The sequence below is a fragment of the Nelusetta ayraudi genome, unplaced genomic scaffold, assembly GCF_046127955.1.
Source record: "Nelusetta ayraudi isolate G7.1 ecotype Tasmania unplaced genomic scaffold, CSIRO-AGI_Nayr_v1 ptg000021l, whole genome shotgun sequence".
Lineage (NCBI taxonomy): Eukaryota > Metazoa > Chordata > Actinopteri > Tetraodontiformes > Monacanthidae > Nelusetta > Nelusetta ayraudi.
Genome location: NW_027466071.1, coordinates 3,040,143 through 3,068,103, shown reverse-complemented (window position 1 = coordinate 3,068,103; position 27,961 = coordinate 3,040,143). Strand labels below are relative to the sequence as shown.

The window sequence follows — 27,961 nt, the reverse complement described above, 5'->3', positions numbered from 1 at the left end:
AGTTTGATGCGTCCAGCGGCGGTGCTTTCTTGGCGGGACGCGGCGCAGGAGCGCCGCTATTAGCTGTGAAAAAGACCTTTCATTTACTTGTCGTGCAGTTTCTGCTGCACTTTGTTTTGCTCCTTTTGTCCTTGTATGTCGGTGCGTGAGTCCCAAGAGCTGCCAGCGTGTGTGTTTGGTAAAGCGCGGGCAACCCACAGCCCTCCGTTTTAACCCCATAATGAAAGCGGTTGTTGGTTTGAGAAAGAAGAAGCCATTGCTTTGCTTTCACAGCCGGTGCTTTCCCATTATGTTTAAAGGACTCGGGCACTATTGTATTATGCATAGTCTCTATATAATGCATTATGCAACCCAAGCTACCGTGCACGCAGTGTCGCGTTGGGGCGGAAAAAAATCACATTTGAGATATTAGTCAGGTGAGCAGTTGTAACGACACGATGGGGAAACATCACCGCCAAGGTGCTTTTTAAAAAGTGTTTTTATCGAAGACATGAAATGTTGAACATTGAACCGTTGATCCTTGGCGGGAGCGACCACGCAGTTCCTGTAAGCTGATGAAACTTTAACAACACCGCTGTGTGCACATTTTAGAATATAATTGTGAGATGTACACTTGAAATTTTCATAGAGTCCTTGGTCTGTTTCTTCAAGTAAATATTTAATGATTGGATGGATCAAACATTTTGCACTCTCGTTGAAACTCTTGTATGTCTGACTGAGAACATGAACGTGTGAACGATCCACCTGACACACGCAGGGAGGGCGGCAGAAAGCCATCGATGGTTTCACACCAAACTGCTCCACTTATTTAGCGATGACAACTACGCATTAGAAGAACCTGTGGGTTCAGAGTTTTGCTTTTCTTTGTATTTACCAGCAGCAACGTGCAGGAACATTACTATGATGTTGCAAAATGACATCACTTAGAAATCTCATATTCTACACTGGCCATACATATGTTTACATAAAATATTTAATGCACATGGAAACTTTTTCTTAAGAAACTTTACAGCCTAATTCCTGGAAATCCTAATAAAATTTGTAGGCGCTTTTTTTTTTCTCTCCAAGTGAATGCAATACACTTCCCGAGAAATGCAACACTGATGTTTTCCATTTCTAAAGTGAGTTTTCAAAAGTTGCGTTAAATACTCATTTGTGGGCAATTCTAATAAGCGGCAGGTTAGTAAGGACTCGGCATCGGGGGTTGTGCGAACAGTGACGTGGAAAAAGCCTGAAACTATAAATAACTGCTTTAAGGTTGATTGCACTGCTGGTGGTGTGGCTGTTAAGTGGTGGCCAGCTCTTCAGCTCCGCTCACTCTTTACGCAGCGCTGTTTCCTGAGCCAACAAGGCAACTCGCGCACTTACACAAGCGCCATCGCAGCAGAATCTCCCTCAAGGAAACCTATTGAATCGTCTCTGCTTTGGACGAACGGCCACTCCTGCCTTTTATAGCCGCTCATGCGCCGCCAATTTAAGAGATCAGCATATTGAAGCTACGACGGAAGAAGTTGCTGTGCCTCGGGAGGTGTATTGTGAGAAACACAACGGCACCTACAAGAGCTTCCCTGGAGGGGGAGCCGTGCGATGAAGACCCGGCGCCACTCGGAATCAACTCTGAATAAACCCGCTCCTGTTTCTCTGCGCGCTGTGTTGTCGGCCTTTCACAACACCCGCCCAAGGAATGAATAGCGGGGCTCGCCGCAAATTGAACGGAGAATGAAAGGACTGGTGGAGGTGGTGGTGGTGGGGGGGCGGACATTTTGGACCGCTGGAGGCCCGAGGGTTAAAAGCTGTTTCAAAGATCACTTTTTGTTGGTAATGGTCCCCTCAAAGGGTCAAGTCGATCACGATGTGCGGCAGCTGTATGTGGCGTGCCGCCGCTGTGCCGCCGCTGTGCCCTTTCAAACATTTTATTTTATTTTTAGAGCTCCGCAGTAGGAGGAGCCGTCCAGCAGAGCTGCCTCGGCTCAGCGGTGGTGTGGCCACCACGAGGACGTGACGACTGCTGGACTGGCGGTAACTCACGTAGACCACAGCTGAAGTTGCGGGGGTTGTTGTGGAAACGCACGACAAAAAACTGGTCACAATTCAGTTGAATAGAAAAACATTAACATCAGCAAAACTTCCTTTGGTTTCTCAGTGTAATCCATTTCTTTAGTTTGGTTTTTCAGGAAATTGGATCATTTCCTGAACGTGGCACAGAAAAGATCTTCGATAAAGTGAGGAACTAAAGTCTTCCTGATTGTATTCAATTTTTTGAAAGAGAGGAAATATATAATTTTTAGCGGGCTTTTATTTTTGTAATATGTGAAGCAAGAACAACTGTAAAGTATTTCAGTTTTTCAGTCTGAAATTATGGGATGGACTCTGTGAGAACAAAGTTATGTTTATGTATGTGGAAGATGATGGAAGATTAAAAAGAAAGGAAATAAGTTTGAAGGGACTGAGCAATTGATTTTGTTTTTCTTTATTTTTCAGGTTGTTTTTTTTTTGCATTTGAACATTCTATTTTTCTCTAGATATTCTTTCCAGTTGGATTGATTGTGCAGCTTGATTGATTGGATTGATTGGGCAGATCAACTGTGAGCCTCGGGCCTCTGCCAAAGTCGCACTGTGTTTGGAACGGTGGGAAGTGAAAGTAATGAAGGAAGTAAACTAAAGTTAAAATGAAACACTTGCTTCAATGAAGAGCTGTCAGTGCTGTATTGATCCCCTGAAGGAGGGAGTCTCCTTCAGCCGGGGCTCTCACGCCGAGGTCGGATGACGCTGGACAGCTGCGAAGCAGAAGCCCTGCAGCTGCAGGAGGTCCGCTTGTGTTCAAGGACACTTTTGTGCAGGCGGCTGGTGTGGAATGAAAGCGCCACACTGCCGTGGCGTCGGGCTTTTCTGGTAAACACAGATTAGCGTCCAGGGAGTGCGTCGCTCCGCCAGCAATCTTACGCAAACAATAAGTGAAAGCTGTGGGAATATTTTGCAGCGCTTCACCGTCCCTGGAGTCGGCTGTGTGAGCGATCGTGGTTAAATGCAGACTGGAGCCTGATTGTGTGGTGTTTGTTTTTTTTTTTTTTTTTTTTTTTTTTAGCGACACAATGGGATTGCCGTCGTATTTCGTTGACGCCTCCCAAGTTGCGACCAAATCCTGACGGAAGCCGTGTCTGATGTTTTGATCCCTGCAGGATGGACCAAGTTCGCCCGGCTGACGCGGGCGCTCACCAACAACCGCAACACGCTGCAGCAGCTGGCGCCCATCGGCAAACACGAAGTCATCCACAAGCAGTCGAGACTGGCAGAGGTGAGTGTGACGCGCGTGACTCCGGCGGTTCGGGTGCTCCGGGTCACTTCGTCCCGGCTGAGGTGGGCAGTAATTGTAATAACACGGTGGCAATGGAACTTGCTAGCGAGGGAGACGAGGGTGCGACAGTAGTTCCACCAACTGCGGTCATCTGCAGTTGTGGCAATTACAGGGCCTGATTATAGGCTCAGTGTGTACAGTTGTTACAGAAGCCCAACTGACTGTGCGTTTCCAATGAATGGCAGTGCCAGCCGGGCTTCTTTAAATACCAGGCTCGCTGAAAAGATGGCAGTGCAAGATGGCAGCTAACTGGGAGCAAGAAACTTATTGCTCGAAGTATATTCTCATTTATATATATATATATATATATATATATATATATATATATATATATATATATATATATATATATATATATATATATATATATATATGTATATATATATGAGAACTGTTCTAAAAACCAAGTGACCATGATTGTACTGCGATTAAACACTTCTATTAATGTATTACTGGGCAGTTTGTCAAGGTTTTACCAGGATAGAAATCATAAATCAAGGCCGGTTTTACACACTGGACCTTTAAGACACTCTGCATTTATTTTGATGTATGTCTGCTGTTTAGCAATGGTGATTTTTGTATAACTACAAATCCCAGCGTCTCTTCAGTTTCTCACTGAAGCTCAACAGCTTTTCCAGTTTTCGCCGGTGCTTGCTGAGACTTGGCTGCCACAGTGCAGATGAGGAGGATGAAGAACAAAAGAGCGAAAGGCCCAAAACAAGAACGACAAAAAAAACAAACAAACAGCAGATTCTTCAAGACGCTGCTCTCAGCGTTCTGTGAGGATGATCTTCTGCAACCCTGTCGTGACTTTTGAAAAGAAATATCGCACTTGCGTTGCAGTTGGTTGGAGCCATTCTCTCTTCTTTTTGCGACTGTCTGCTACTTTATATTAGAGAGAGGGAAGACGTGCTTTTGCGTTCTCTTTGTTTAGGTGCGTCTTCATCAGAGGTGGCAAAAATATTCACACTCTGGTAAAAGTGCTGCTGATTCAACTCCTTTACTCAAGTCAAATTAAGAAAGTCCAGGCTCTGAAATTTACTGAAGTGAAGTATTTTTTTTTTGCCAACAATGAATGACAAAGTCGTGTCAGAATAACCTGGACTGAACTGACCAGACGTCCCGATGAGAAACTGGATCATTTTTTTTAACAGCTTTGCTGCTCTCAGTATTATTCATTAGGATATATTTATTTTCTTTTTCAGCTGCAGCACAACCAAAATAAAATCACCAAAGTTGTAACCAGTGGGCCATTATTGGATGTTGACGTTTTATACATATACATAACGTATGTAAAACGTATATAATTTATACTGCATATGTAACCCAAACCCTAACAGAGATTATTCATAATGGCAAAGTTTTACATATTTGCCAGGTTTACGTGAGGACCAACTAAAAATCTTTGTCAACTGTCATTATTTTCCCTCCATCGAACTTCACACAGACGTCGCAACACGACCTGGTGGTCACAGCTGGACCAGGACGGACACGGTCAAACCCCGGAACATACGACATTTTGTAGTTTGCGATTCCGAATGAAAAAATGAACTGCGTATTCGAAGTTCATGGTACACAACAGTTACAATCCCCAACTGTAGTTCATGTATTGGAAGAGAGATGCGGCTGTGCAGTGGCTCCCTCAGTTGTCTCCTCCTCCCACATGCCAACACTCCCGCAGCTCCGCTTGTTTGACACAGAGAGCGGCGCTCTCTCTGCTGGCGAGCTCCTGGTGGCTGCGGGTGACGTGAATATTTCATGTTGGGTGAAGAGCCAAAAGCAGGCTGCTGCGGGGCACTCTGTCTGATTGTGACTGCTGCCGGAAATTTAGAAAATGGATTTCATGTGGTGTGGAGGAAGATGGCTCGCCACTTTCCACCGGCCGAGGTCTGGCACACCTGATTTATTCATGGGGTGTGTTGCCTTTTCATCACAATTTTTGTTTGAGTTTCACCCACTCGTATTATTTTTTTTTCTTTCTGTGCGCTGGCGCGTGTGAGGTGTTGGGGGTGTTTGGAGCGCCGCTCTCAGGGCAGTTTGTAAGGTGATCCGGGCGGAGGGGCGGATGAAAGAGGAGGGGGAAAAAAAGTTAAAAAGAGAGGATGGAGCGGAGACCAGATAAAAAGAGTTGCTGCAATGAGCGAGATGAAAGCGAGGTAGCCGAGGAAGAGGAGAGAGGAAGTGATGAATTTAATAGGGGAGAGGAAAGAAAGAATTATGCATGGCAAGAAGGCAGAGAAAGAGGGCAGGAAGCGGTGGCAAATGAGTTTGGAGATTCAAGTTCTGGTCTCGGATTTCAATGTTTAAAATTTTTCAAATTCAAATATGTTTTTTACCTCTGGGCAACAGAGTGGTGCAGTGGTTTTGGCTGACAGCTCAGAAGGTTGTGGGTTCGATCCCCCTGCCTGAGGCCTGGCAACAGGCAACTGAGCTCCAAGACAAAAGATGAAATAAAAGAAAGAAAGAGAAAAAAAATACAAAAGTAAATACAAATATAGTCAGAGTAGAACTCCTTAAGGTTTGTCAGCTAATTGACAATATGATAATCCAACTCTTTAGTGCAACTAGTGTCACGGTGGGTGTATCATTGCCAGGGGAAAACCTCCACGTTCTACGAAAGGCCACAGGTCAAAAATAAAGTTTTGACATCTCAGAAAAAGTTCTTCCTGCCGCTGCACAAATGATGCGGCCTTGTTTGATTTCCAATTTAAAAAAGTATGACTGCGTGCAAGCAGGGAGGCAAATTCCCACACATTCACTTGCTAACCTGCCAAAGACGGCAGGCTGTGTGAGGGTTGGGTGTCTCTCACAAATTTCAGGTGGTCAGGTGGTTCTGTGCCACTAGCGCCACCGAGCTTTGCTCTTGGCTCGCTGAGAGTCTCACCCAATATAACCCAAGCCCAGCAGGAAGCTGCGCGCATTTATTTGCAAAGTCATTAGCGTCGCTTGCGCTGATATCATAAAAGCTTGATCATAAAAAGGGCGTAATTATAATTAGGCCTTTTGAGCTTTGACTGGTTTCATCAGCGGAGGCTCAGACGACACTGACCACTGCAACAATACCGGGAAAATGCTGCTTCAATATGAGTCTAATCACATTGGACAGCATTGTTTGGCGCCGCGCCGCACTGCTGTTTGTTTGATCTCGGCCACTTTCTGCCTTATTGAGGTCCAATTATAGCTCTCAACAGAATCACTGCTGTTCCCTGTCATAATTATTAATCACCGCTTGAATATTTATGACGCTGCCATTTCGCCAGTCTGAAGCATAATTCACTGGCATGACACGCTGCGACGCCGACTTGCTTTTCGCCCGTCGGCAAGACGACTCCAAGGCTGAGTGTCTCTCCTGAAAAGAAGCTTCTTTTTCTTTTGGTGGCTTTTATTGACCTTTTTGCAAAACGAATCAGACTGCGCTGAAAGGGATACACATCGAGAAGTTGAAGTCAAACAGCTGAAAACAAAAAAAAAAAAAAAAGGGTGGGAAGTTGTCTCCTTTACTTTTTATGGAAAGTAAAAACGTTGATGGATGAAGGAAGGGATGCAAAGTGAAGGAAGGGGAGAGTGCGGTGACGGCGGAAGACAGCGTGTCGGTTGGGAGAAGCAGAGAGGCTAAACAAGCCGCCACGAGCTCGCGCTCCATCTCGGCTCTCCTGCCACTGGAGGAAGAGGTTGCGTAATGTCCTGGGCGCACTCCATACACACGTCGCAGGTGATCCATCTGCTCCGTGTGAAAGGCACAGCTGGCGTCTTGTGTCGAGGACGCCGTCGAGTGTCCCAGTCAAGCCACTTTTTCAAACGTCCTCTCCCCCCCACCCCACCCCTCTCTTGTTTTCCTCGTTCCCTGTCCTCACCCTACAGCAGCAGATATTGAACCTGACCAGGGTCACTAATGACTGGCAGCTCGGGTGATCTGAGATCAGCGGAGACGCAACTCTGGTGCTGCAAGGGGATCCTTGATTCAGTGTTTTGGCTGCTTGAATACTCAACATCGGCCTGTGTCTCACCATAGCTGCGTTTCCATGACCCAGAGAAATGCGCAAAACTGGGAATTGAAACACTTGGAAAACTTGGAAAAACTTCTCCGATATGGCTCAAAGGTTTTGACGCTCTCATGAGGTGGTTTTTCACACGTATCCATAGACGTAAAATGTATCGCAAAAGTCTCACGTCATGTCTGCACTCCATGACACTTTTGCGATATTCCTCTATATGGGTCCGTCTGAAATTTTTTTTCCAAATTTGGGAAAAATTATCTTTTGTCCAAGTTTAGCTGTTTCCATCACCAGTTTTTTTTATTGCCATATTCAGGTTTTGCACAATTCTAGGAATTGGAAACGGCAGCAATCGTGAGAAAGTTCTATCTGAATTAGCATGAATATTAGCCTATCTATCTATCTGTCTATCTGTCTATCTGTCTGTCTGTCTGTCTGTCTGTCTGTATTAATAAAGGTCCAAATAATGCGTGCAGTAGCTCGATACAAACAGAATAATATGCAGTTAAAGATGAGCGGAACGTTGTGTGTGTGTGTGTGTGTGTGTGTGTGTGTGTGTGTGTGTGTGTGTGTGTGTGTGTGTGTGTGTGTGTGTGTGTGTGTGTGTGTGTGTGTGTGTGTGTGTGTGTGCACGGGCATCTCCTGCTGAGGAAACCAATCTGCTGTGTGGGATTTAACGCAGGCTGACTCCTGCAGGAGAGGCCGGAGCTCACCGGGGGGGGGGCACTCATCAACACCGCAACATTTTCTATGCATTTTATTTTCTCCAGTCAACTCTGATCTTCGTTCCCCTCATTTTGTGCCGTCTTCTGTCTACGTCTCATTTCAAGGCAAATTTATTCATCCTGCAGTTTTGTTTTTTTTTTTTTTTTGGCACGGGGAGCTTTTACAGTGTGGCAAAAGAGATGAATGCAGATGAAAAGAAAAGTGGATAAACAGCATTTTGATGTCGTTCTTTTTTTCTCCTCGTCTCTACACGCAGAGGTCGCAAAGGGGTGGAATTACCAGTTTCTCCTCTTTTATTATTCCCCGTTTATCTCCTTCATCTGCGTCACTAATTAAATCTAGTTTTCTCACTTTCTTTTTTTGTCCTTCCTGTCTGCCGAAACCCCAGAGAACTGATTGGCTCTGGGAGGAGGCTGCCGCTAGAATAATCGCTCATTGTTACCATTATAATATGTAGATGGGATATTTCAAACTTGAGCATTTATGCTGAAAATAACATTATTTCCTTTTTAAAAAAATAAAGTTTTATTTACATTTTTAATGATTTACAACATAGATTTGCCCAGCTCAAAACAACACCAAGCTAAAACCAAACAAAGACCCACAATAATCCAACATTATGGATTTGACTACATTCCCAAAAAGTGGGAATGAATGAATGTTGCTTTTTTTCCAAACTGTCTTTGAGTAGAAACACAGCTTGCAGTGCTGAAGCCAGTAAAACAAACTCCCTTACTTACTTAAAAATACCTGCATTTTCCTCTGTACTTTACCTTCGTAACCAAGCCATCCCTTCCTCCAGCAGAATTTTCCCTTTGCTTGATGTACCCACACCGTCGTCCCTCCTCAGATTTTCTCCCTGATGAAAGATGAGGAAAGATCTCGCTGATGAAACCTTCTCCCACACCCCTGCAGGTTCTGCAGCTGAACTCCGACATCCTACCACAGTACAAGCAGGAGGCTCCCAAGACGCCTCCCCACATCATCCTCCACTACTGCACTTTCAAGACCACCTGGGACTGGGTGATCCTCATCCTCACCTTCTACACGGCCATCATGGTGCCGTACAACGTCTCCTTCAAGACCAAGCAGAACAACATTGTGTGGCTGGTGCTGGACAGTGTGGTGGACGTCATCTTCCTGGTGGACATCGTCCTCAACTTCCACACCACCTTCGTGGGACCAGGCGGCGAGGTCATCTCGGACCCCAAGCTGATCCGCATGAACTACCTGAAGACCTGGTTTGTCATAGACCTGCTGTCCTGTCTGCCCTATGACATCATCAACGCCTTTGAGAACGTGGATGAGGTAGGGTTCGCCTGACTCTCCAGTAGATCTGACATTGGGATTGGTTTTTCAGCTACAAGGGGCCAATGAGGTTTCTTGTAGACCTATCTCGCTGGGTTTTGGAGCTTTGCAGTGAGCAGACATGGCTATATTGGGCAAATACACAATATGTGACTATCTTTGCAATCATGCACTGATCTTGTTTTTCCATACCTGTTCAATGGCACACATTATGATTTAATGGCCCTCAACCGCAGGTATAAATCAGGTGGATGGAGTTAGATGTTGCTTCCATCAATTGGAAGCATTTCAGGACCCCAGCAATTGCTGGAGCGTGAATCATCTCATCGTGAACTTGATTAGATGACATTAGATGTGCTACACTCTGAGTACAGTGCTGTGTAGCCTGGAATGCTACTTGTTCAACTGCCTGGACAAGGTTTTGGTCGGGTTCATAAGGTTCACTTTGGGGGCAATCAGAAGGTCCCACTTCCCAAAGTTGATCGGAGACATACTTGTTGTTTCTTTTCCAGTGTATTTTATTTGATGCTCTAAAATGCATCGTTGAAATTCAGTAAACTTTTAAGAGCTCATATTAATGCAGGGAAGCCTGGTTTATAGTTGTATTGAAGGTCAAGGCTCTTGTCAGATGGTTTCCATTGGAGTTGCTAGGCTAGCAGTAATCAACACAAGTATCTAGCTGATGAGAAATCCATTGCCAGGTAGAAACCCCACCGGCGCTGTTTTGTATTGAGTGTGAATCATATCGACCTCTTGTCCAATAACTTGTATTTACAATGTTTCGCAGATTTTTTGGGGGAGGAGGAGGAGATTGCTTTATTAGTATGAAACAGTGTTGTTCCGCCTTGAAGATCCACAAAGAGAACCAGAGTTCAACTGCTTGCCCAACAGCTTTGAGACAGCACATTGATCTTCAGTGGATTTATTGTTTAATTACTTTGAGGAAGCAGCTGTTGGGAGATGCAGTATGTCTGCTTCTCAGACCTGCTGCCTGTTTCATATCTCCATGACCTCTTATGGTAATTTTGCAGAGGAATTTTTGCTCCTCCAATATTGGTGCCATATGTCAATTTTGCCCAAAGTCCAAGATTTGTTTGATTTCCCGCTGAATTAATGGGACCTCAGTCTGAGAAGAGGAGTTTTAGTGGCCTCTGATGACAACAGGAAGAGTTTTATACAAATGCAGTGGTGACTTTCTTGATTGTTATTTACATTTGAACATTTCATCATCGCATGCGCCTGTACTTTGATCACAAAAGCAAGACTGTTTCTCTTTCTGCGTCCACATGCTTATGAGCCGTCTGTGGGCGTGTGTTTATGCTCAGACTTGAGTTATTGTATTATTGCCAATAGAGGCTTAATCACATGAGAATTTGACCGTCTGTTGTAATTGTTTTCTTCAGAAAATAATCATGTTAAGATCAGAACACAACTCCACTGAGCATCAATACAAAGAGTTTCACACCCTGCCTTGCTCTGCATCCGACTCTTTTATCCTTTGCTTATTTGGCTGTGCTTGAATCACCTTCATGAACTTCTTGTATTTCTTTTCTTGCCCTCCTTTGTGAGGACCGTCTTGTTGGCGCCTGCCTTGGTCGTTGAAGGACTCCAGTCGTCCCGCTGAACTATTAGTTGTTTTTTTCACCGTCCAGCTGGATTATTTCTCCCCTTCTAGCCAAGCGTACATTAGTCCACAATGTTGCTTATCCAGTTTGGAATCCAGTTCTCTCCTACCGTGACTATTTGTTGGTCCATGTTTCCATCGTACAGTTCTCCTCCTGTAGATCTGAGGCCACCATTTATCTTATTTGCTCTGAATTGGGCCGAAATCCGTGTTACTGGTGTTTCTTTCTCACAGCCTTGATTGATGGGTTATAGTCAGGCTGAGTGGACGCCTCCCCTTCCCTCTGCAGGGTTTGACTTGTCTTTGAAATGAATTGAATCGAATTGAATTGAATTGAATTGAATTGAATTGAATTGAATTGAAACGGGCTATTGGAGTGAAGAGAGTCTTGCCCAATAGCACAACCACAGAGAAACAGTGATGAAGCAGATTCAAACCAGCAACAACATGTCCAATTGTTGTGGAAGAAAAAAAACACCCACCTAGGCTCCTCTTTAAGATAAAAAATATGGGTAAATAAAAACGTGCTGCATGTGGACGTGCATTAAGGTTTCAAAGAGTAATGGCAACCCTGAGGCTCATTCCACCAGCACACTAAAGCATCAAAATAAACAAGCTGATAATGAGAGAAGACAGTGTTAGCTTTGCTCAGGGTTAGCACGCTGGTCGGCTGCACTGTGGATCCTCCAGCAGGTGTGCAGGCAGGACGGCGCTGCGTCTGGGTTCAGGTGTCTCTCGGCCCCGCCCCCGCCATCCCCCACCCCTCGCAGCCTGCTCACCGACGGGTTCGATGAGGGAACCTGCTGGGTGGGTGCCGCTCTCGGTTTCAGCCTTTTAAACAGCAGTCGGAGACGGACGGAGAGGAAATCAATGGCACGTAAATTTCCAGCCGCTCCAGACGACCCATCCACCGGCTCTCCTCCCCTCTCTGCTAAATTGATGTTTTTTTGTTTGTTTTTTGGTCCCTGCTGCTTTTTCCCGTCCGGGTGGGACGGAGGGGGAGACGGAGGCAGACTGAGGACAGTGAGTGGGCGCCTGACGGCGGCTGAATGTGATGGAAACAAACCAGCCTATTGTTGCAGACTGAGTCTCAGGTGGCTGAAGCTCGCAGGAAGTATTTTTAGTGCGACGGCGTGTTAACGCAAGATTTCAAGATTCTGCCAAGTCGGGGCCAAGCTGTGACATCACGTCGCTGTCGACCTGTGCACCATATGTGAATACACACAGTGTATGAATATTGTCCATCTGTGAAGACCTCGTAGCTCCTCAGCATCCTCTACTTTTGGGTGGTGGCTTTAGAACTGACTAATAGTTGCAGAAAGACCCTCTGAACATCCTTGTCTGTTCTTTGTCCTTGATGTCAGTGGAGCAAAGTGGCACCGTTTGTTGATGATTAAACGCTATAGATCTCCAGAAATGGTGAATTCAGCCTCCCTGCAAGAATGCCTAGTTTTAGCCTCCTGCTATAGTTACTCTGGGATATTATTGGAACGAGATGAAACAAAACCCAGCCAGGGCTGTATTTACTGAACTGAGGGAGGTTGTGCCCCGAGTGACATCACAAAGGGTCTATTTGGTGTGATCTGTCTGAAACGATTCCAGACTCCTCTTTACAAGTTCCATCTTCAGCTCCACGTTCTTCGCTGTATAGAGCTCTATACAGGTGCAAAATTGAATTAATTTAAAGTGAAACTTTATGTTTATTGTCACTAACAGAAATAAATAACCTTTTCTGTTTGTTGGTGGACTCATGAGGAGTGTCTGAGCTCCCTGGGGGTCGACCTCTCAGTGGCCTTCACTATCGACCCCAGCTGGACGCACAAATGCAACAATTTCACAATTCCATTATTTCAATTAGGCAGAAACGGCAACACAACAGGACAGAGAGAGAGAGAGAGAGATAGAGAGAGAGAGACTCTCACGAGGAGTTGTTGATGATGTTCCCCCGGGTTCTGGTGGGGTGGACACACACACACACACACGCACGCCCTCCCCCGGCTCCCCCAGCAACCTGCTGAGGAGGGCGGAAGGCCGACGGGGAGCTCGCAGCGTGACGGCAGCTCACTAAAGGTCTAATGCGTCCTGACCTTTGTGCGTGTTGCCTCCGCCACTGCCGGCGAGGCCGGGAGGGGGGCGGAGCGTCGGGCTGTTGGGACAGAGGGCAGTGTTAACATGGAGGGAGGGGCCGGCCGGGGGGAAGGGGAAGCTGCTTCTCAAGGAACTGGCGTGGAAGGAGTGCCGCTCTACTCCAACTTGTATCAGCCAACATGGATCTTCAGGATGTGCGATGCTCAGTGGTGTCGTCTGAAGGGGGCGGAGCCTCCAGCCTTGGTTAGTAAATCGTGGGGTTTTCTGCTGCTGTTCCGCTTGACTCGGAATAATGAGACACTTTCCCCAAAATGAGGGCTCCCTGTATTGAAATATTGACCTGAAATGACAAACCCCAGTGCATTGTTCACGAAAGGATGCAATTATTCTCAGGTAGCAAGTCACTCATTTGTGGGAAGCTTTTCCTCATTTTCCTCATTTTTTTTCCCTCAGGAATTTCAATTATTAGAACTATTACTCTACATTTTCATCCAAGTAGTTGAATTTACTCAGTTTGTTTGGATTAATTTAGAAATACCTTATCGACTGTTATCAACTACTTTATTTAGCGTATTACTGCAATATCTCACCTCCAACTGAATCCAGCTTTGTCGCGGTCACAGGAAACTAAACTTTCCATTCAACCCTGGCTCAACTCTGATTTTTTTTTTTTTTTCCCTCTTCTCCTTTTGTTTTTGCCCACGCCAGCCTTGCATTTGTTTCCGGCGCTCTATCTCTGTTCCTCAAGACACAACATATGGCTGCTCAGAAATAGTTTTCTTTATATAGTCTAATTGGCTGTATATGTGATGCACTGAGCGCCATGACTCCACATCAAAGTTGTGCATCCACAGATAATTTGTTTTTTGCGACTCTGTGAACGTTTGTCAGCGCTTTTCCTGTTTGTGGGAAACATTAATAAAGGGAAAAGTCCAGCTTTTTTTTCCTGTAAATAAAAACACGCCTCCCAACCTCAGCACACCTTGATTTGAAGCATTTCTGTGCAATTAAAGGTGGAAAACTGAAAAAGGAGGATGACAAAGCAACTTAAAACATGCGTAATATAAAATACGTATATAAACGAGAATTTCTTTTGAACATACATTTGTTTCCAGAGCACCATAGATGTTGTGTTGACTGTGTTTCACTCGGCCAGATGTTTTACCAGGAGGAGATGTTCTGACGCACTGGTGGTTATGACTTGTTGTTCCATTAGCTTTAACACTAAAAGCTGTAAAGAAGTGCACAGCCTTTTTCGGCCATCGCTGTGCAGCTTCAAAGTTTCCATCTTCAGCGTTGCCACCGGGGTCTCACTTGAGGTTTCGCTCTTCTGAAAGCACTTATTTTTTTTCTTTCTCGCCGCTGACTCCTCGATGCTTCCTCTCTGGGGGTTGAACAGCAGACCTATGCATTCGTTGTCTAGACCTGCAATATGCTCTGAGGTAACCTTGTTATGAGGCCGTGCTGTACAAACAAAGCTGATTTGATTTTGAGGGTATAAAACAGGCTACACCCTTCTTTGGGGGAAACAATGCATCAGTGCATCAGTGTGCCTCCACTTCACCTTGCATTGAGTGAGATTTGCTGCCCGGAAACAATCTCTCACTTATTGCTCATCTAAATGAGGTGTTTCTATTCAAAAATAGCAGGCTTGCTCTGGCATGCAGTGACTTTAAGTTCTGGTATGTGAAATTTGGCTTGATTTGTGATTTGTATATTAGGAAAAGCTTAATATACTGCCCATAAAAACATTCATACAAGTGTGCAATCGCAGTACAATAAAGGTTATTTGGTTTTCCTAATGACTTTTCCCACATAAGAATATCCATAGATCAAGGGTCTTGCTGCCAGTTAGCTGCCATATTTCTAAGGAAGCCTGGTGTGGACAATCCAGCTGCCTGACATTGTGTTTTGTGTTTAGGTTGGATGCTCGCGTCTTTAAAAAAACAACAACAATGAAGCAGAAGGTGAACGAGGTATCCAGGTTTGTGTGTGCAGGCCACCGTAGTTCACTGGCAGGCTCGGGAGGGGTGAGGGGTGAGAGGAAGGGCAGTGTACAAGTGCTGCAATGTAAAATGTAACCACTTGATGTTGCTGTATTACTCACTCAACCTTTAATGTATGCAAGTCGAGCTCAGTGGAAGTTTGCTATGTCACTGCAATGTCTTTCACTGCCCTATAGCTGGTGCTGTTTCCACCGTCATCCTCTTGCTGGTGTGATAAAAATGCTGCAGCATCAAAACCTCAGTGGCGATTGATCCTGGTGTTTGCCACCATGGGAGATTTTCAAACACCCCCCTCACCCCCCTAGTGGTGTCAGACAGAAACTTTCCCGGCATTGATTGATTCCTTCTTTCCTGCTTGTTGCTAATTAGAAGTGGCTCATTTGCCTCATTCGTCTGCTCAAATACTTCATGTCTGTTCATTTTCTCTGCCAAGTACAGATAATAAAGATTCATCTGACAAATGACAAAAAAACTTTGTGTGGTAGCGCTGAAATATCTCAAACTTATTCAGGTCCGAATATTTGAATTGGTGAAAAAACGCCTGATTTAAAAAAAAAAAAAAAAAAAAAAATTGTGGTAGTGCGATGTGACCGTCTAACATCCAACACGTGTAATTACATCACAGTGCTCTTTTGCCCGAAAGCTGACAAATTTAGACTGAGTGATGAAAACACATGAAGGGGATCCACACCAGCGTGTTGCCGCGATGCAAAATAATAACAGTAGCCCGACGGATGCGTAGCCTCCGCTATGAGGAGTTTTTTTCCTTTTGAAAAGCAGGTGCTTATGAGCCCTGATTTTACATGCGTTGCACGGTCTTGACTCATGCTCTTTTCATCTCTGTTGCGCAGTCCCGCGGCTACTTAATTTAGAGGCATTTACATATAAGCTGGGGAGCGTCTGGGTCCTGTGGGGAGGTGGGGTGGGGGGCGGCCCTTTGAAGCTGGGGCAGCAGGGAGCCAGCGAGGGGGCTGGCTGAGTTGGTGGCATCAGACAGGAGTGTGAGCCCAGGCCAAGGCCCTGCCACGGTCCTATCGGGGGGGGGTTAACGAGCAGATCAAGATTAAAGTGTAACAAAATTGTTCAGGGGAAAGTTTAAGAATTGGATGCGGGAAACCTTTCATCACTGCAGAGATTCACAGCTTCTGTTTGAACAAAAGATTTTAGGGTCTGAATTGCTCGAGGTTTGCACGCAGAAGAACGGACACAAACTTATTTAATGCTAACGCCGATCTACTAAGGGGACACACAGTCACAGCGACGGTCACATGGGCAAAAAAAGAGAGAAAATACACAATTCCAATTGAGTGCGTTTGGCTTAATGAGTATGCAGATACGACAATTTCTGATAGAATCGTGCAGAGTATTGGGCGGAGAAGATGTCAGCAGATTAGAGGACGACTGGTAGAAAAAAATAATTGAGTTTCTTATCACTGCGTGTATTGAGAGCAATGCTGCATTGTTGTGTAAGTGCTCGTTTCAAAGAGGATCATTTATCATGGGTTTATCATTTATGTATCTTCACAGATTAAGGTGGATGTCGCACAAACGTTGTTTTGTTCATTTTATGCTCAACATGAAAATAAGTATCAAAAATAGTCCCACTGCTGCCACAAAGAGGCTGCTGATTAAAACTAAGACTGTGTGTGTGTGAACGTGCGCGTGTGCATGCTTGTGAGTTGTTCTTTGATGATTGAATGTGTGCTAAGTGGATTTCAAAGATTTGCCATTTTCACACTTCATCCACCCCCTAAATTCATTTTGATTACTTTCTTTTAAATGACTCGCTGGTAAATTACTTCCAATCAGACAAATTTAAAGCATTTGGCTCAGCTACATAACTGCAAATGCTCCCACCAGCCAGTCAGTGGGCCTGATTCACTAAAATGTCAAATAAGAGGCACTAAATTGCATATGCACGCTTATAGAATATAGATTGCACGTGTTCTTGGTTTGCGTGTTACGGGTGATCGACTAACATTCATTCAAAATTGTGTATTCTGTGTGCCAGCACACTGACATTTGAACAGTTTCATTTATTTTATTATCATTCATTCATTCATTCATTCATTCATCCGTCGTCATATTTAGTCTGAACCAAGTTGGGAGCCGAGGTTTTTGTCAGTTGATGTGTTGCAATGAACTTGTGAAAGCTAAATCTTGCTAGGACGGGTGGATGTTGTGGTTTAAAAAGTGGATGGAAAAAAAATAAGAAAAGCTTATGTTTGACTTTTCTTTTTTTTTTAAGACCCAGTGACATTAAAATGGAAAAATAATCAATTTTTACTGAAATTTAGCAGTGGATTTTGTACCATGACGCAACAAAAATCTCCAAACGTCCGGCAAGAATTTCACCTCCTCGACACCAATTTGGACCCATTTTGTCGCCGCTTTTGTCGTCGTCGTCGTTGTCATGCCGCGGCCACAATGTGAAGCACGAGCATCAAGCGTGAGACGACCACGTAGGGTCCCCTGAGGAAAACCCTGCGAGGGTGTTTGTGTTTCGCTTTGACCTGCTTTTCAGTAATGCATTGTCAACACAAATCCACCCAGGGAAAACATGGAAATTGATTTGGAGCAAATCATCCATTGTGGAATATGCTCTGCGTAGTGTCGTCACTTTGTGTTGCCGCCCATCTTCCTGCAATGGCAATTAGCTGCAGTGCATTTCAGGAAAGGTTGGTTTCCATCGATTGGAAAAAGTTTGGATGAGCAACCGGCTCAACCTTGGGTAGGTCCTTATTATCTGTACTGCAAATGGGGCCTGATTTCCTATCATTTCTCAACGCTACTCTTAACTACACTTAGAATTGTGTATTATTTGGAGGATATTGGGAAGGAACAGCGACATCAAGTGGTTACATTTTAGATTGCAGCGCTCTTTCCCTTAAGTCCCCGCAGGGAGTCCTTACCCTCCCTCTCTTGAGTTTGCCAGTGGCCTGCGAGCACAAACCTGGATACCTCGTCCACCTTCTTCTTCGTTGGTTTATTTGAGGACGTGAGCAGTCGCCCTAAATATAAACGCAGTCAGTCAGCTGGATTGTCCACATATCTATGGATATTCTTATGTACGTGTAAGAACTGTGGTAGGGTAGTAGTTATTGTACTGTGAGTATACACTTTTATTTATGTATTTATGGGCAGTATGTTAAGCTTTTCCGAATATAAAAATCAGAGATTAAGCCAAATTTTGCACACTGGACCTTTAAGTGCCACATTTTGAATGATTTAAAATCTTTTTTCTTTTTTTTTTTGTTACATTATGATATAAGAGACTGTGTCTTTAAGGGATGCCTTCCCTTTGCAAGTAAAAAAAATCCTGTCCACCAAAGAGATTGCAGTTTAGCTGGAAGAGGGCTCCAACTGGGATCCCGGCTGGATCAAATGTTCGAGAGAAATAAGACGGAGAGATGTTGAACTCTGCCGACAGGCGAACTCTTCACAAGAGAGCGCGAGTCTTCGTATAATAATGAAAGAGAAACACTCCGAGGGTGAGATCAAGTCTTCAGAGGGAAGCAGGAAGCCAGAAGCTCAGGCCTGTTAGCGGAGTTAAAATTGAGCTGGTAAAGAGCCCTGGCTCAGTGGTGGCCGAGGAGCTTGACGGAGGCGGTGCAGAGCCGCTCCACCGGTCTCGCCCTTCACTCTGCTGCAAAACTTTTATTATTCACCATTTTCTTGTCGTTGTGGTAAATGAAGTGGGTTTGGGGGCAGATAAACTTTCGCTCCTCCTCTTTCCTCACTTGGAATTATTCAGCTTCAGGTCGCGCAGCCTCGGCCCCCACTGCTCCGAGCACTCGGCTCTGTTAATTGTCTCAAAACGAATCGTGCCGAGTGTGCGGGTGCCTCGGGGCGCTGGCAGCTGTTCCCGTGGTTGAAAACAATCGCTTCTGTTTATTTATTTGGAGCCTCTACTTTAGCCGGCTCGGTTTTGGGGAGGAAGTTTGTGGTGTACAACAGGGTATTAACAGTCCGAGGGCCCTGTGGGTCGGCCGGCTGAGCTGGGAAAATAACTCTGTGAAAATTGGCTCCGGGGGAAAGTAATGTGTTGGGCACGCAGGCCGCCACACACTCTGGATTATTGTTGACCGTTTCAGACACGGAGACAACCATCAACCATCCTGGAGAGATTTTTGGTGGTGGCTCGACAACGGTGGTCTTCCATCGCACACACAGCAATGATGCAGTGATCACTGCGATAGATGGATGGATAGATAGAGAGATAGTTGGCTGGATTGATGGATAGATGGATTGATAGCTAGATGGATTGACGGCTAGATGGATGGATAGATGGAGAGATAGTTGGATGGATGGATAGATGATCAGTGGATTGATGGATGATAGATGGATGGTCAATTGATGGATAGATGATGGATGGATGATATATGATCGATTGATAGATGGATGGATGGATGATAGATAGATAGATAGATGATCAATTGATGGATGGATGGATGATAGAAGATGGATGGATAGATGGATGGATGGATGATAGATAGATGATCAATTGATGGATAGATGATGGATGGATGATATATGATCGATTGATAGATGGATGGATGGATGATAGAAGATGGATGGATGATAGAAGATGGATAGATGGATGGATGGATGGATGATAGATGGATGATCAATTGATGATAGATGATGGATGGATGATATATGATCGATTGATAGATGGATGGATGGATGATAGAAGATGGATGGATGATAGAAGATGGATAGATGGATGGATGGATGGATGATAGATGGATGATCAATTGATGATAGATGATGGATAGATGATATATGATCGATTATTAGATGGATGGATGATAGATAGATGATCAATTGATGGATGGATGGATGGATGGATGATGGATGGGTAGCTAGGTAGATAGATGAGTAGATAGATAGATAGATGGACTGATTGGTAGACAGTGTTGAACACATATTGCATGAGATCCACCATCGTTAAACGCTAGTAGTGTAAATGCTAATTGTATTAACTATTTTTATTGCTAACAATTGAAAACACGAAATAATTTGACTATGTTCCCACACAACTGTCATTTTTTTGTTATTCCCAGCAGAAAAGTGAGTTTTCTGTCCTGACATCTGCTAGATGCCCTTCATGTCGTCTCTTTTGTTGATCTATGCGGCATCTCCCGCCTCGCCCCCATCACGTCTTGAAACGTAATATTCCAGCTTAACGGTGCGTTCATAAAACTGCAATCTGTTGAACGTTTTGCTGAGTGCAGAAGCGAGATGTGCAGTGAAGTCATTGAGGGTAAAAAAAAAAAAAAATCTGTAATTCCTGTCAATTGCTGTAAAAGAGACAGATGCGGAAAAACGCACACACAGACTTCAGGGTGAGTTTAGTCAAATCGTTGAAATTTAAATTTAAGTGAGCAGCACTTAAAGCAGCAGATAAAAGCTCTGGTGTTTAGGTCTCTGCACTTACGTGACTGAGTTTCATGGTGGCTGTAAATCCCCTGCAGCCGCGTTACAGCTTTTAAACGGACCCCTTCTTCTTTCAGCGCACCGTCGTGTTCGGCCAAAATAAGCCAAAGAGCCGTTCGCTTTGTCACGTCTCATTCAGGCGCACTGACGTGTGAAATAAGGTTTAAAATGCGTCGCGCTGTTGACGCTGAAGGCCTTTCTGCTCACTGTAACTCCTCCTGTACTCTAGAATGACGGGACTTTGGCCATCGGAGTCAGTGCCGCCGTTTGGGCTGAGGCTCCAGTTGTGTTTTTCTGCTATTTTCCCCCTAATGTGTCTCGATTTGATGCCTCATTGCAGTCAGGAGAGCAGCAGCCTCCTGCTTCTGGGGTTCTTCACTCTGTATTATTGTGTGTGTTACGGTTGTGGTATGTTTTTGCTGTTGGGCTGAGCTGTGTTGAAGTCATTCAAACTGATCTTGTGTCATCAACTTGAATGAGTCCCCGAAAAGTCTGCAAGTTTACGACTCCCAAAATCTCCTCAAGCCCAAAAAGAGAGACATTTATTCAGAAGGTCTTTTTTTTTTGGTCGAGGTTATGAACTTTTTTTGGTTAGACGGAGATGGTTGGGTCTCTAAACACACCTCTGCAAAGCACTTACAGCGCCGGTAACTTTAAACCTTTTTGTAATGCGGAGACAGTATATGATGGAGTGGTAACAGCATTGCATTTATAAAAGGCCCTTTGAGAGTAAACATAAAGTTCACAAAGCTGTTTTGGCTCTCAGCGCAAATGAGTTTGACTCCCGTGAGTCATTGCTTAAATGAGCTGTGCATGTTTTACAGCTTGTTGGACTTTGGGACTTTCTTTTTAAACTGTGTACACAACTAATTTCAAACCAGGTCCTCCAACTATCATTCACTCACACCAAGCACATGTTTAGTTTGTCATATGTTCTTACGTCAGATGCTCCTGCTGACACAAGCCTTGCATTCATGTATTGTAAATGTATTTATATAGAGTCATTCATACAAGTCAATGTAGCACAGAGTGCTCCAGTGTTCCCCTTCTTTGGATCGAACCAGAGGACAATCTGCCACTCGGCCTCTGTTGCCCCAGCTCTTAACGTCCTCTCCTTGCGGCGTCTGTACTTAGCTGTCACTTGACATGGTCACATTATATCCCTTGTTATGTTTGCTCAGTGGAGGTTCAAGGCTCGTTGCGTCAGAGCCTGCTGGGGATGGGCAGAGAGACGGTTTGTTTCGGTTTGCGTGAAGTGCGAAAGCCCGACATCTAGTGGTGAAATGATATACCGCCACTTTAAACGTCTCCTGGCCAGTCCACTCAATGATGATGGTCTTGCTTGACCATCATCATCCATCCATCCATCCATCAATACCTGCTTCTTCCTGCTCTCAGGGTCCTGGGGGTTTGCTGGAGCCTATCCCAGCTGTCACATGGTGAAGGCAGAGTGACACCCTGGACCAGTGGCCACTTCATCACAGGGCCACATAGAGACACACAACTATTCACACTCACATACACACCTACGCTTAATTTAGTTCCTAATTCACCTCGCATGCATGTTTTTGGAGTGTGTGAGGAAGCTGGAGAACCTGGAGAACCCAGCCGACGCCGGGAGAACATGCAGACTCCACACAGAAAGGCCTCAGGCCCTGGATTCGAACCTGCAACCTTCTTGCTGTGATGCATTCTTCATGCTTCAAATCGAAAAGTTTTCACTCTTTTTTTTTAATGTACTTCTTCCATTTTCACAGTAACTTTCCTCCGTCCTGTAATAACCCCGCGTTTGTCCCTCTTCTAATCCCCCCCCTCAGGGCATCAGCAGCCTGTTCAGCTCCCTGAAGGTGGTCCGCCTGCTGCGTCTGGGCCGGGTGGCCCGGAAACTGGACCACTACCTGGAGTACGGTGCAGCTGTTCTGGTCCTGCTGGTGTGTGTGTTCGGACTGGTCGCTCACTGGCTTGCTTGCATCTGGTATATTTATTTATTCATTAAAAATAACTTTTTTTTTTCACAGTGACTGAGAAAAGCCTCATTTGCTCGCAGCTTAGTGCCATTCCAAGCCTCCCGCTGGCAGCTGGGAATTTGTCCATTTTGTAAACTCTCCCTAATTGGCTGTGTATGCTAAACACTACTCCCCTGTATATTACAAAGCATCTGCTGCGGCTCTACTTACATGTGTCGTTATTAACTTTTCTCCGTGTTGCACAACAACTCATTTATTTATGCCCTGAGGGAACAGTTCTTACTACCTGGAAACATCTTCAGAGTCCCTCCGTAGGGCAACTATTGGCTTACAGGGGCACAAAAGCAGCTTTTAGATACAGTACTCCACTGTTTACTGTGCATAGATTTCCAAACTGAATTAATGTTGAGCGTCAAAAGCAGCGACGCCTCATTTGTTAGTTGTTACAATGCAAGGACAGGCCACGATTATGTTAACAGCTGGAGTTAACAACACACGCAATACACAAGTGAGACAACTGTATTAATATGCATGAGTAGAATCAGGCTTTGATATTGTGTATATATTTACTGTATATATGCTCATGCAGGAAAGAAATCTTGGGAATTCTAGAAAAGCAACGTACAAATTTACTTTGCGCTCTTTCTTCACTCTAGCTAGCCAACAATTACTTAAAATGAGTGCGAAGTAGCTTTCATCTTTCTTACTGAGACTTGTTTCACTGTAATGAAAACACGGTTTCGCTGTCAAACTGCCTACATATTATCTACAGTTAATAATTAATCCTTTTAATTCAAGAATGTGCCACATCATGCAAAAAAAACCCTCCCAATATTCAATATTTTCAATATTTTCAAACTTTTTTGAATATCCTTGGTGTTGCAGTTCCAAAAGAGCCGCAAAAGAAACGCAACAAGGTTGAATATGAGTTACTTTAAGTGAGAGGCCGATGGGCAAACTGTGTATATACTGTATATATGTTATATGTAGTGTAAATGTTTTTTTTTAACTTCTTAGATCTGTTAGCATCTTCAACCTGCAAGCATTTTCTTAACTTAAAGTAAAGTATTCCATCTGTCTGCCTTGATGCATCTACGTCACGTACAACATCCATGTAAAACGCAACAGTCTGGTTTCTCAATTGGAAACGACCTCAGGGATCGTGTGAACGCCCCTCATCCACCAGTCCCACTTGGTGTCGGCCAGAGATGTCAGTGTGCTGCTTCCCCTCTGCCACCTGAACAGGTACAGCATCGGAGACTACGAGGTCATCGACGAGGCCACCAACACCATCAAGATGGACAGCTGGCTCTACCAGCTGGCCATTAGCATTGGCTCGCCGTACCGCTACAACGCCAGCGGCTCCGGCCAATGGGAGGGCGGCCCTGGCAAAGACTCGCTGTACATCACTTCGCTGTACTTCACCATGACCAGCCTGACCACCATCGGCTTCGGCAACATTGCTCCCACCACAGACGGCGAGAAGATCTTCTCTGTGGCCATGATGATGGTGGGATGTAAGTACCAGCAGCACTGCTGCTTTTTTGTTTGTTTTAGCTGCGATGTTGCTGTGTAGTTCAACCAGGACGCCGTCTCCTGTGGTGATTTCGATGCCCTCTGGGCTTTAAAATGTTCTTTCTGGTCACTTCACAGTGACTCATATCTGCAGAAAACTCACAAAGCTGCAGTTCAGTTGTATGACTGTGCCGTTTGGCACGGGTAGGACCACATAGGTGCCATGTACCTGCCTGATTGCAGCATTACGGGCTGCGTTGGTAGAGTGGGCCGCAGATTGACGATCGAAGGGTTGGCGGTTAGAATCCCGGCTCCAACCGAACCCTAAATTGCTCCCAATGGGGCTAACAGCGCCTTGCATGGCAGCAGCCACCCATTTGTGTATGAGCCTGTGAGTGCATGGGTGAATGAGAGGCCAATGTAAAGTTCTTTGGGAAGGTGCTGGAAAGCACAATATCGGTGCTGCCCATTTAGCATTTACCCGAGAATCCCATGAAAATATCATGAAAATAGTCATTTTTTAAATTTTGCAATGCTTGTGAAACCAAGAATCAAACGACTTGGATTTGTTGAATATATTTTAACCTCTTTAGTTCATAAAGTTCATCCTCATATGTACTTTCTTTTTTTAGTTGCTAACAAAACAGCGAAAGAAATTCAGGCCAAAGGCATTAGAATTGATTTCTTACATTTAACCCACCTGACCTACCATCACTTTTTCAGACACAAACCGTGAACTTTTCCAAGCTGTTTTTCAGCTCTCTCTTCTCCTCTCTCTCTCTCTCTCCCTCCCTCCCTCGCTCTCTCTGTGCGAGAATGTTCCAGTGCGACTTTAATGGAGGCCGTGAAGTGAAGTTAATTTCTCCTCGCAGTGTTAAGAGGCTGCGCGTGCGTCTCCTCAGCGGGCGAGGGTGCACAATAATAGAGCGGCGCGTGTGACACATGATGAATGGCAACCCCCGCTGCCTGCTGCTAATCGCAGGAATCATCTTGGAAATGAGGGAGCGATAAAAGATGTTGGTGGTTAACAGCCAGACAGAGGGAATGCATTGCGTGTGCTGCAGGATGGGAGTGGTCCAGGGGGGTTGCTTGGGTGTCGAAGCAGCAGTTTCACTCACATTTCCTTGTTATTTTGTTGTAAGTGCTTCTCAACTGGTGGAGACTCAGGAGCGACAGATCTCACCATGAAGTCATGAGCCAAGTTTATTCCACAGCACTCAGATTTATTCCACACCAATAAAAACGCTAGCCCACTTTCTGTTATGACTACTACATAAATTCTTTGAATTATTGAATTGAATTGTATGTCTTGCAAAATAAATGTCCAACATTTTCTTTATAAATTTTTTTTTTAAATATATATTTGAATATTGAAGAAGACACCCCACGAAGCTGCGACCCAATCAAAACAGCTCTGTGACACACTTACGGGTCGCAACTCACCAGTTGAGAAACGCTGGGCGAGGGCCATGGATGTATTATGAGAACTGGATACCGAACTGGCAATATGACGCCGTGCCGATATTTCCCAGTGGCCACTCGAGGTACTGCAGCAAAAGAATCCCATAGGCCCAGGAAGCATTTTTCCCATAGACTATACAAAAATAAAGGCCTTTCAAATGGCTGATGGGACGACTGAAACTGCGGTGAACTCCGCTGAAATGAATGCCATCTTGGAGTTGGGGGCGTGGCCAGGGCATTGGATTGGCGGCTATCTCTCTCCCTGTGAACATGTGCAGGAGGAGGAGAATCAATTCATTGACCGAAAGCCTTTTGTTCTCCTCCACAGTAACTGGCGAGATGCTCCGTTTCATGTTGGACCTTTTCCAGGCGACTCGGTGCATCACACAACAACAGTCGGCAAACAAAACAAACTACAAAGCAAACAGCAAACCGGCATCATGTTGAGCTTTAGAGCGTCGATCGCGTTCACACACGGGTTTCGTGCTACACGCACAAAACTCTCTGCTGTTGACTTCAGCTTCTTTGGTCTTCACCTTGTCCTGTCCGCTCACAGCAGGGAGCTGGGAGCCTTTCCCATTAGAAACTGTTCATCAGGCTTCCTGCACAGGAAAGTATGGAAAAGTGAGCGAAATCTCCATGTGTGGAAAAGTATGAAAAACTCAACTTAGCGTTGTCATCAGGTTTCACTGCTGCTTTGACGACAGACAGGCGGTTCGGTGTCCAACACTGACAGACAGCAAGTGAACTGGCTTATTAATGAAGTGGCGCAGTGCCGCTAGCAAGCGTATATATTCCAGCAGGTAGATGTCCCAACTACATTGTCCCAGTGCAGTGCCCATTGTAAGAGTGAAAACACAACTGCACGACCAGGCTGTGTGCTCTGCAGTGGAGGAAAATGAAAACACAACTGCAGCAACAGTTTTCCAAGGCACAAGTTTACAACAAAGCTCACGCAGAGTCACAATGGTGAAGAGCAACTCCCGGAGCCTGGCTTTGGCAGACCAGGGCTCAACCTAGCAGGCCAACTGTTCCCCACTTGAGACGGAGACAACTGCATTTATGAAGAGAAGAGATGTAGGCTGCGGAGTCAAGATGACTTGCACTCCATTTACTTTGATATCACGTTATCCCAATTTTTTAAGTCAACAATTTTGGTGGATGTTCATTTGTATTTACAAGTCTGGTGCTTGTCAGGCTTCTACAGTAGTGAGAATAGTTTTTGCACTCTAGACCCTCTCTCAGTCCAAGGACGGTGATGGTGAGACTGTATCTGGACGAGCTTCTCCTTGCTGTGCTGTTGTATGTGTGGAGTTGTAGACTCCACACTCCAGTGGCTTCAAAGCAAATGAGTATTTCCCTAAAGTGGGCCTATTTATTTGAAAAGCCTCCATCTCTTGTGGTCTGGCTGTCTCTGCTGGCCTCGCACAGCTTTTGTACCAATGTCTATATCCTGCAGGGAAAGTTACTTCCAGCGCATTAATTATTGAGCTGCGTGCGCAGTCTGCAGAACTGGCAGCACAGATTTTTGACTTTGAGCTCTTTTTTTCTTGCAGGACCTGGAGCCCTGGAGGCTCCGGCGGAGAAATGATAATAAAACGGAGCCCTTGTTTCTTTTTTTCCTTTTTTTTATCTGCGGGTATTCACATTCATTTTATGAAGCAGCGGTTGTAATGTTTAAATTGTCGACTAAATGCAGTGTTTCTAATATTCTTTTTCGAGGTGCACCAAGACAGGTCATTCCAGTGCTATTAGCAGCGTGCAGTGTGGAATTTCCCCTCCAGCTTGCACCTTTTTATATATTTTGTTGGCCGGAAACATGGCGACAAATTTGCACTGAGTTGCCTTTTAGTCCCTCTGCCACCCTCCTATTCTGCTGTACATTATTCAACACATTTTCTCTGCCTGAAGACTCGCGAGCGGCGCCCGATCTCATCATGCAAATAAGCCGCACACGCACGCACCTTTCGACACGGAACTCACTCTCCTATGTGGTGTCCAATAAATGTAAAGCTGTTTCCTGGAAGGCTGTTGAACTGGACCGTTGGCGTCGCCTCTTACTGTTTCAAAAATTAATCATAATGTGCAGTAAATTTTGAAGTCCTTAAGAAGACAGTTGTAGCGGCTGTGATTCATGGACGCATTCATTTTTAAAACTGTGTTTTCCCAAGGCCTTCATTGGTGAGGGGGATGTTTAGTTGCTTCAGTCTCGACTCTTTGATGGAAAGCAGTTTCTGGACAGCCTATGCATTTGTGATGTATTGCATTAGGAATCCCTGTTAACTGTCCATCTGCAGTTTCTATTGGTACCGTCACCCACAACAATTCCTTTTTTTCCGCCAAGCCTGCCCAACAGTTCTAATAGACAATGCAAATCATATATAATTTGTCATCATATATAATATACTGTATATTGCAATCGCTGATAAGATTTTTTTTTTTTTCTGTGTGGAATAAAGTCAGAGTTCAGTGCTGGC

The 27,961-nt window shown here is 44.9% G+C and overlaps 1 protein-coding gene across 2 annotated transcripts in view; it reads left to right on the top strand.

The window, feature by feature from the left end:
* kcnh5b (potassium voltage-gated channel, subfamily H (eag-related), member 5b) overlaps positions 1-27,961 on the top strand; it is a 118,439-nt gene that overhangs the window by 29,789 nt on the left and 60,689 nt on the right. For both annotated transcript variants that reach the window (XM_076027695.1, XM_076027694.1), the window contains exons 5-8: positions 3,180-3,295; positions 8,992-9,384; positions 22,359-22,516; positions 23,754-24,025. In XM_076027695.1, the coding sequence (XP_075883810.1) occupies positions 3,180-3,295; positions 8,992-9,384; positions 22,359-22,516; positions 23,754-24,025 (939 nt within the window). The remainder of the gene's footprint in view (positions 1-3,179; positions 3,296-8,991; positions 9,385-22,358; positions 22,517-23,753; positions 24,026-27,961) is intronic.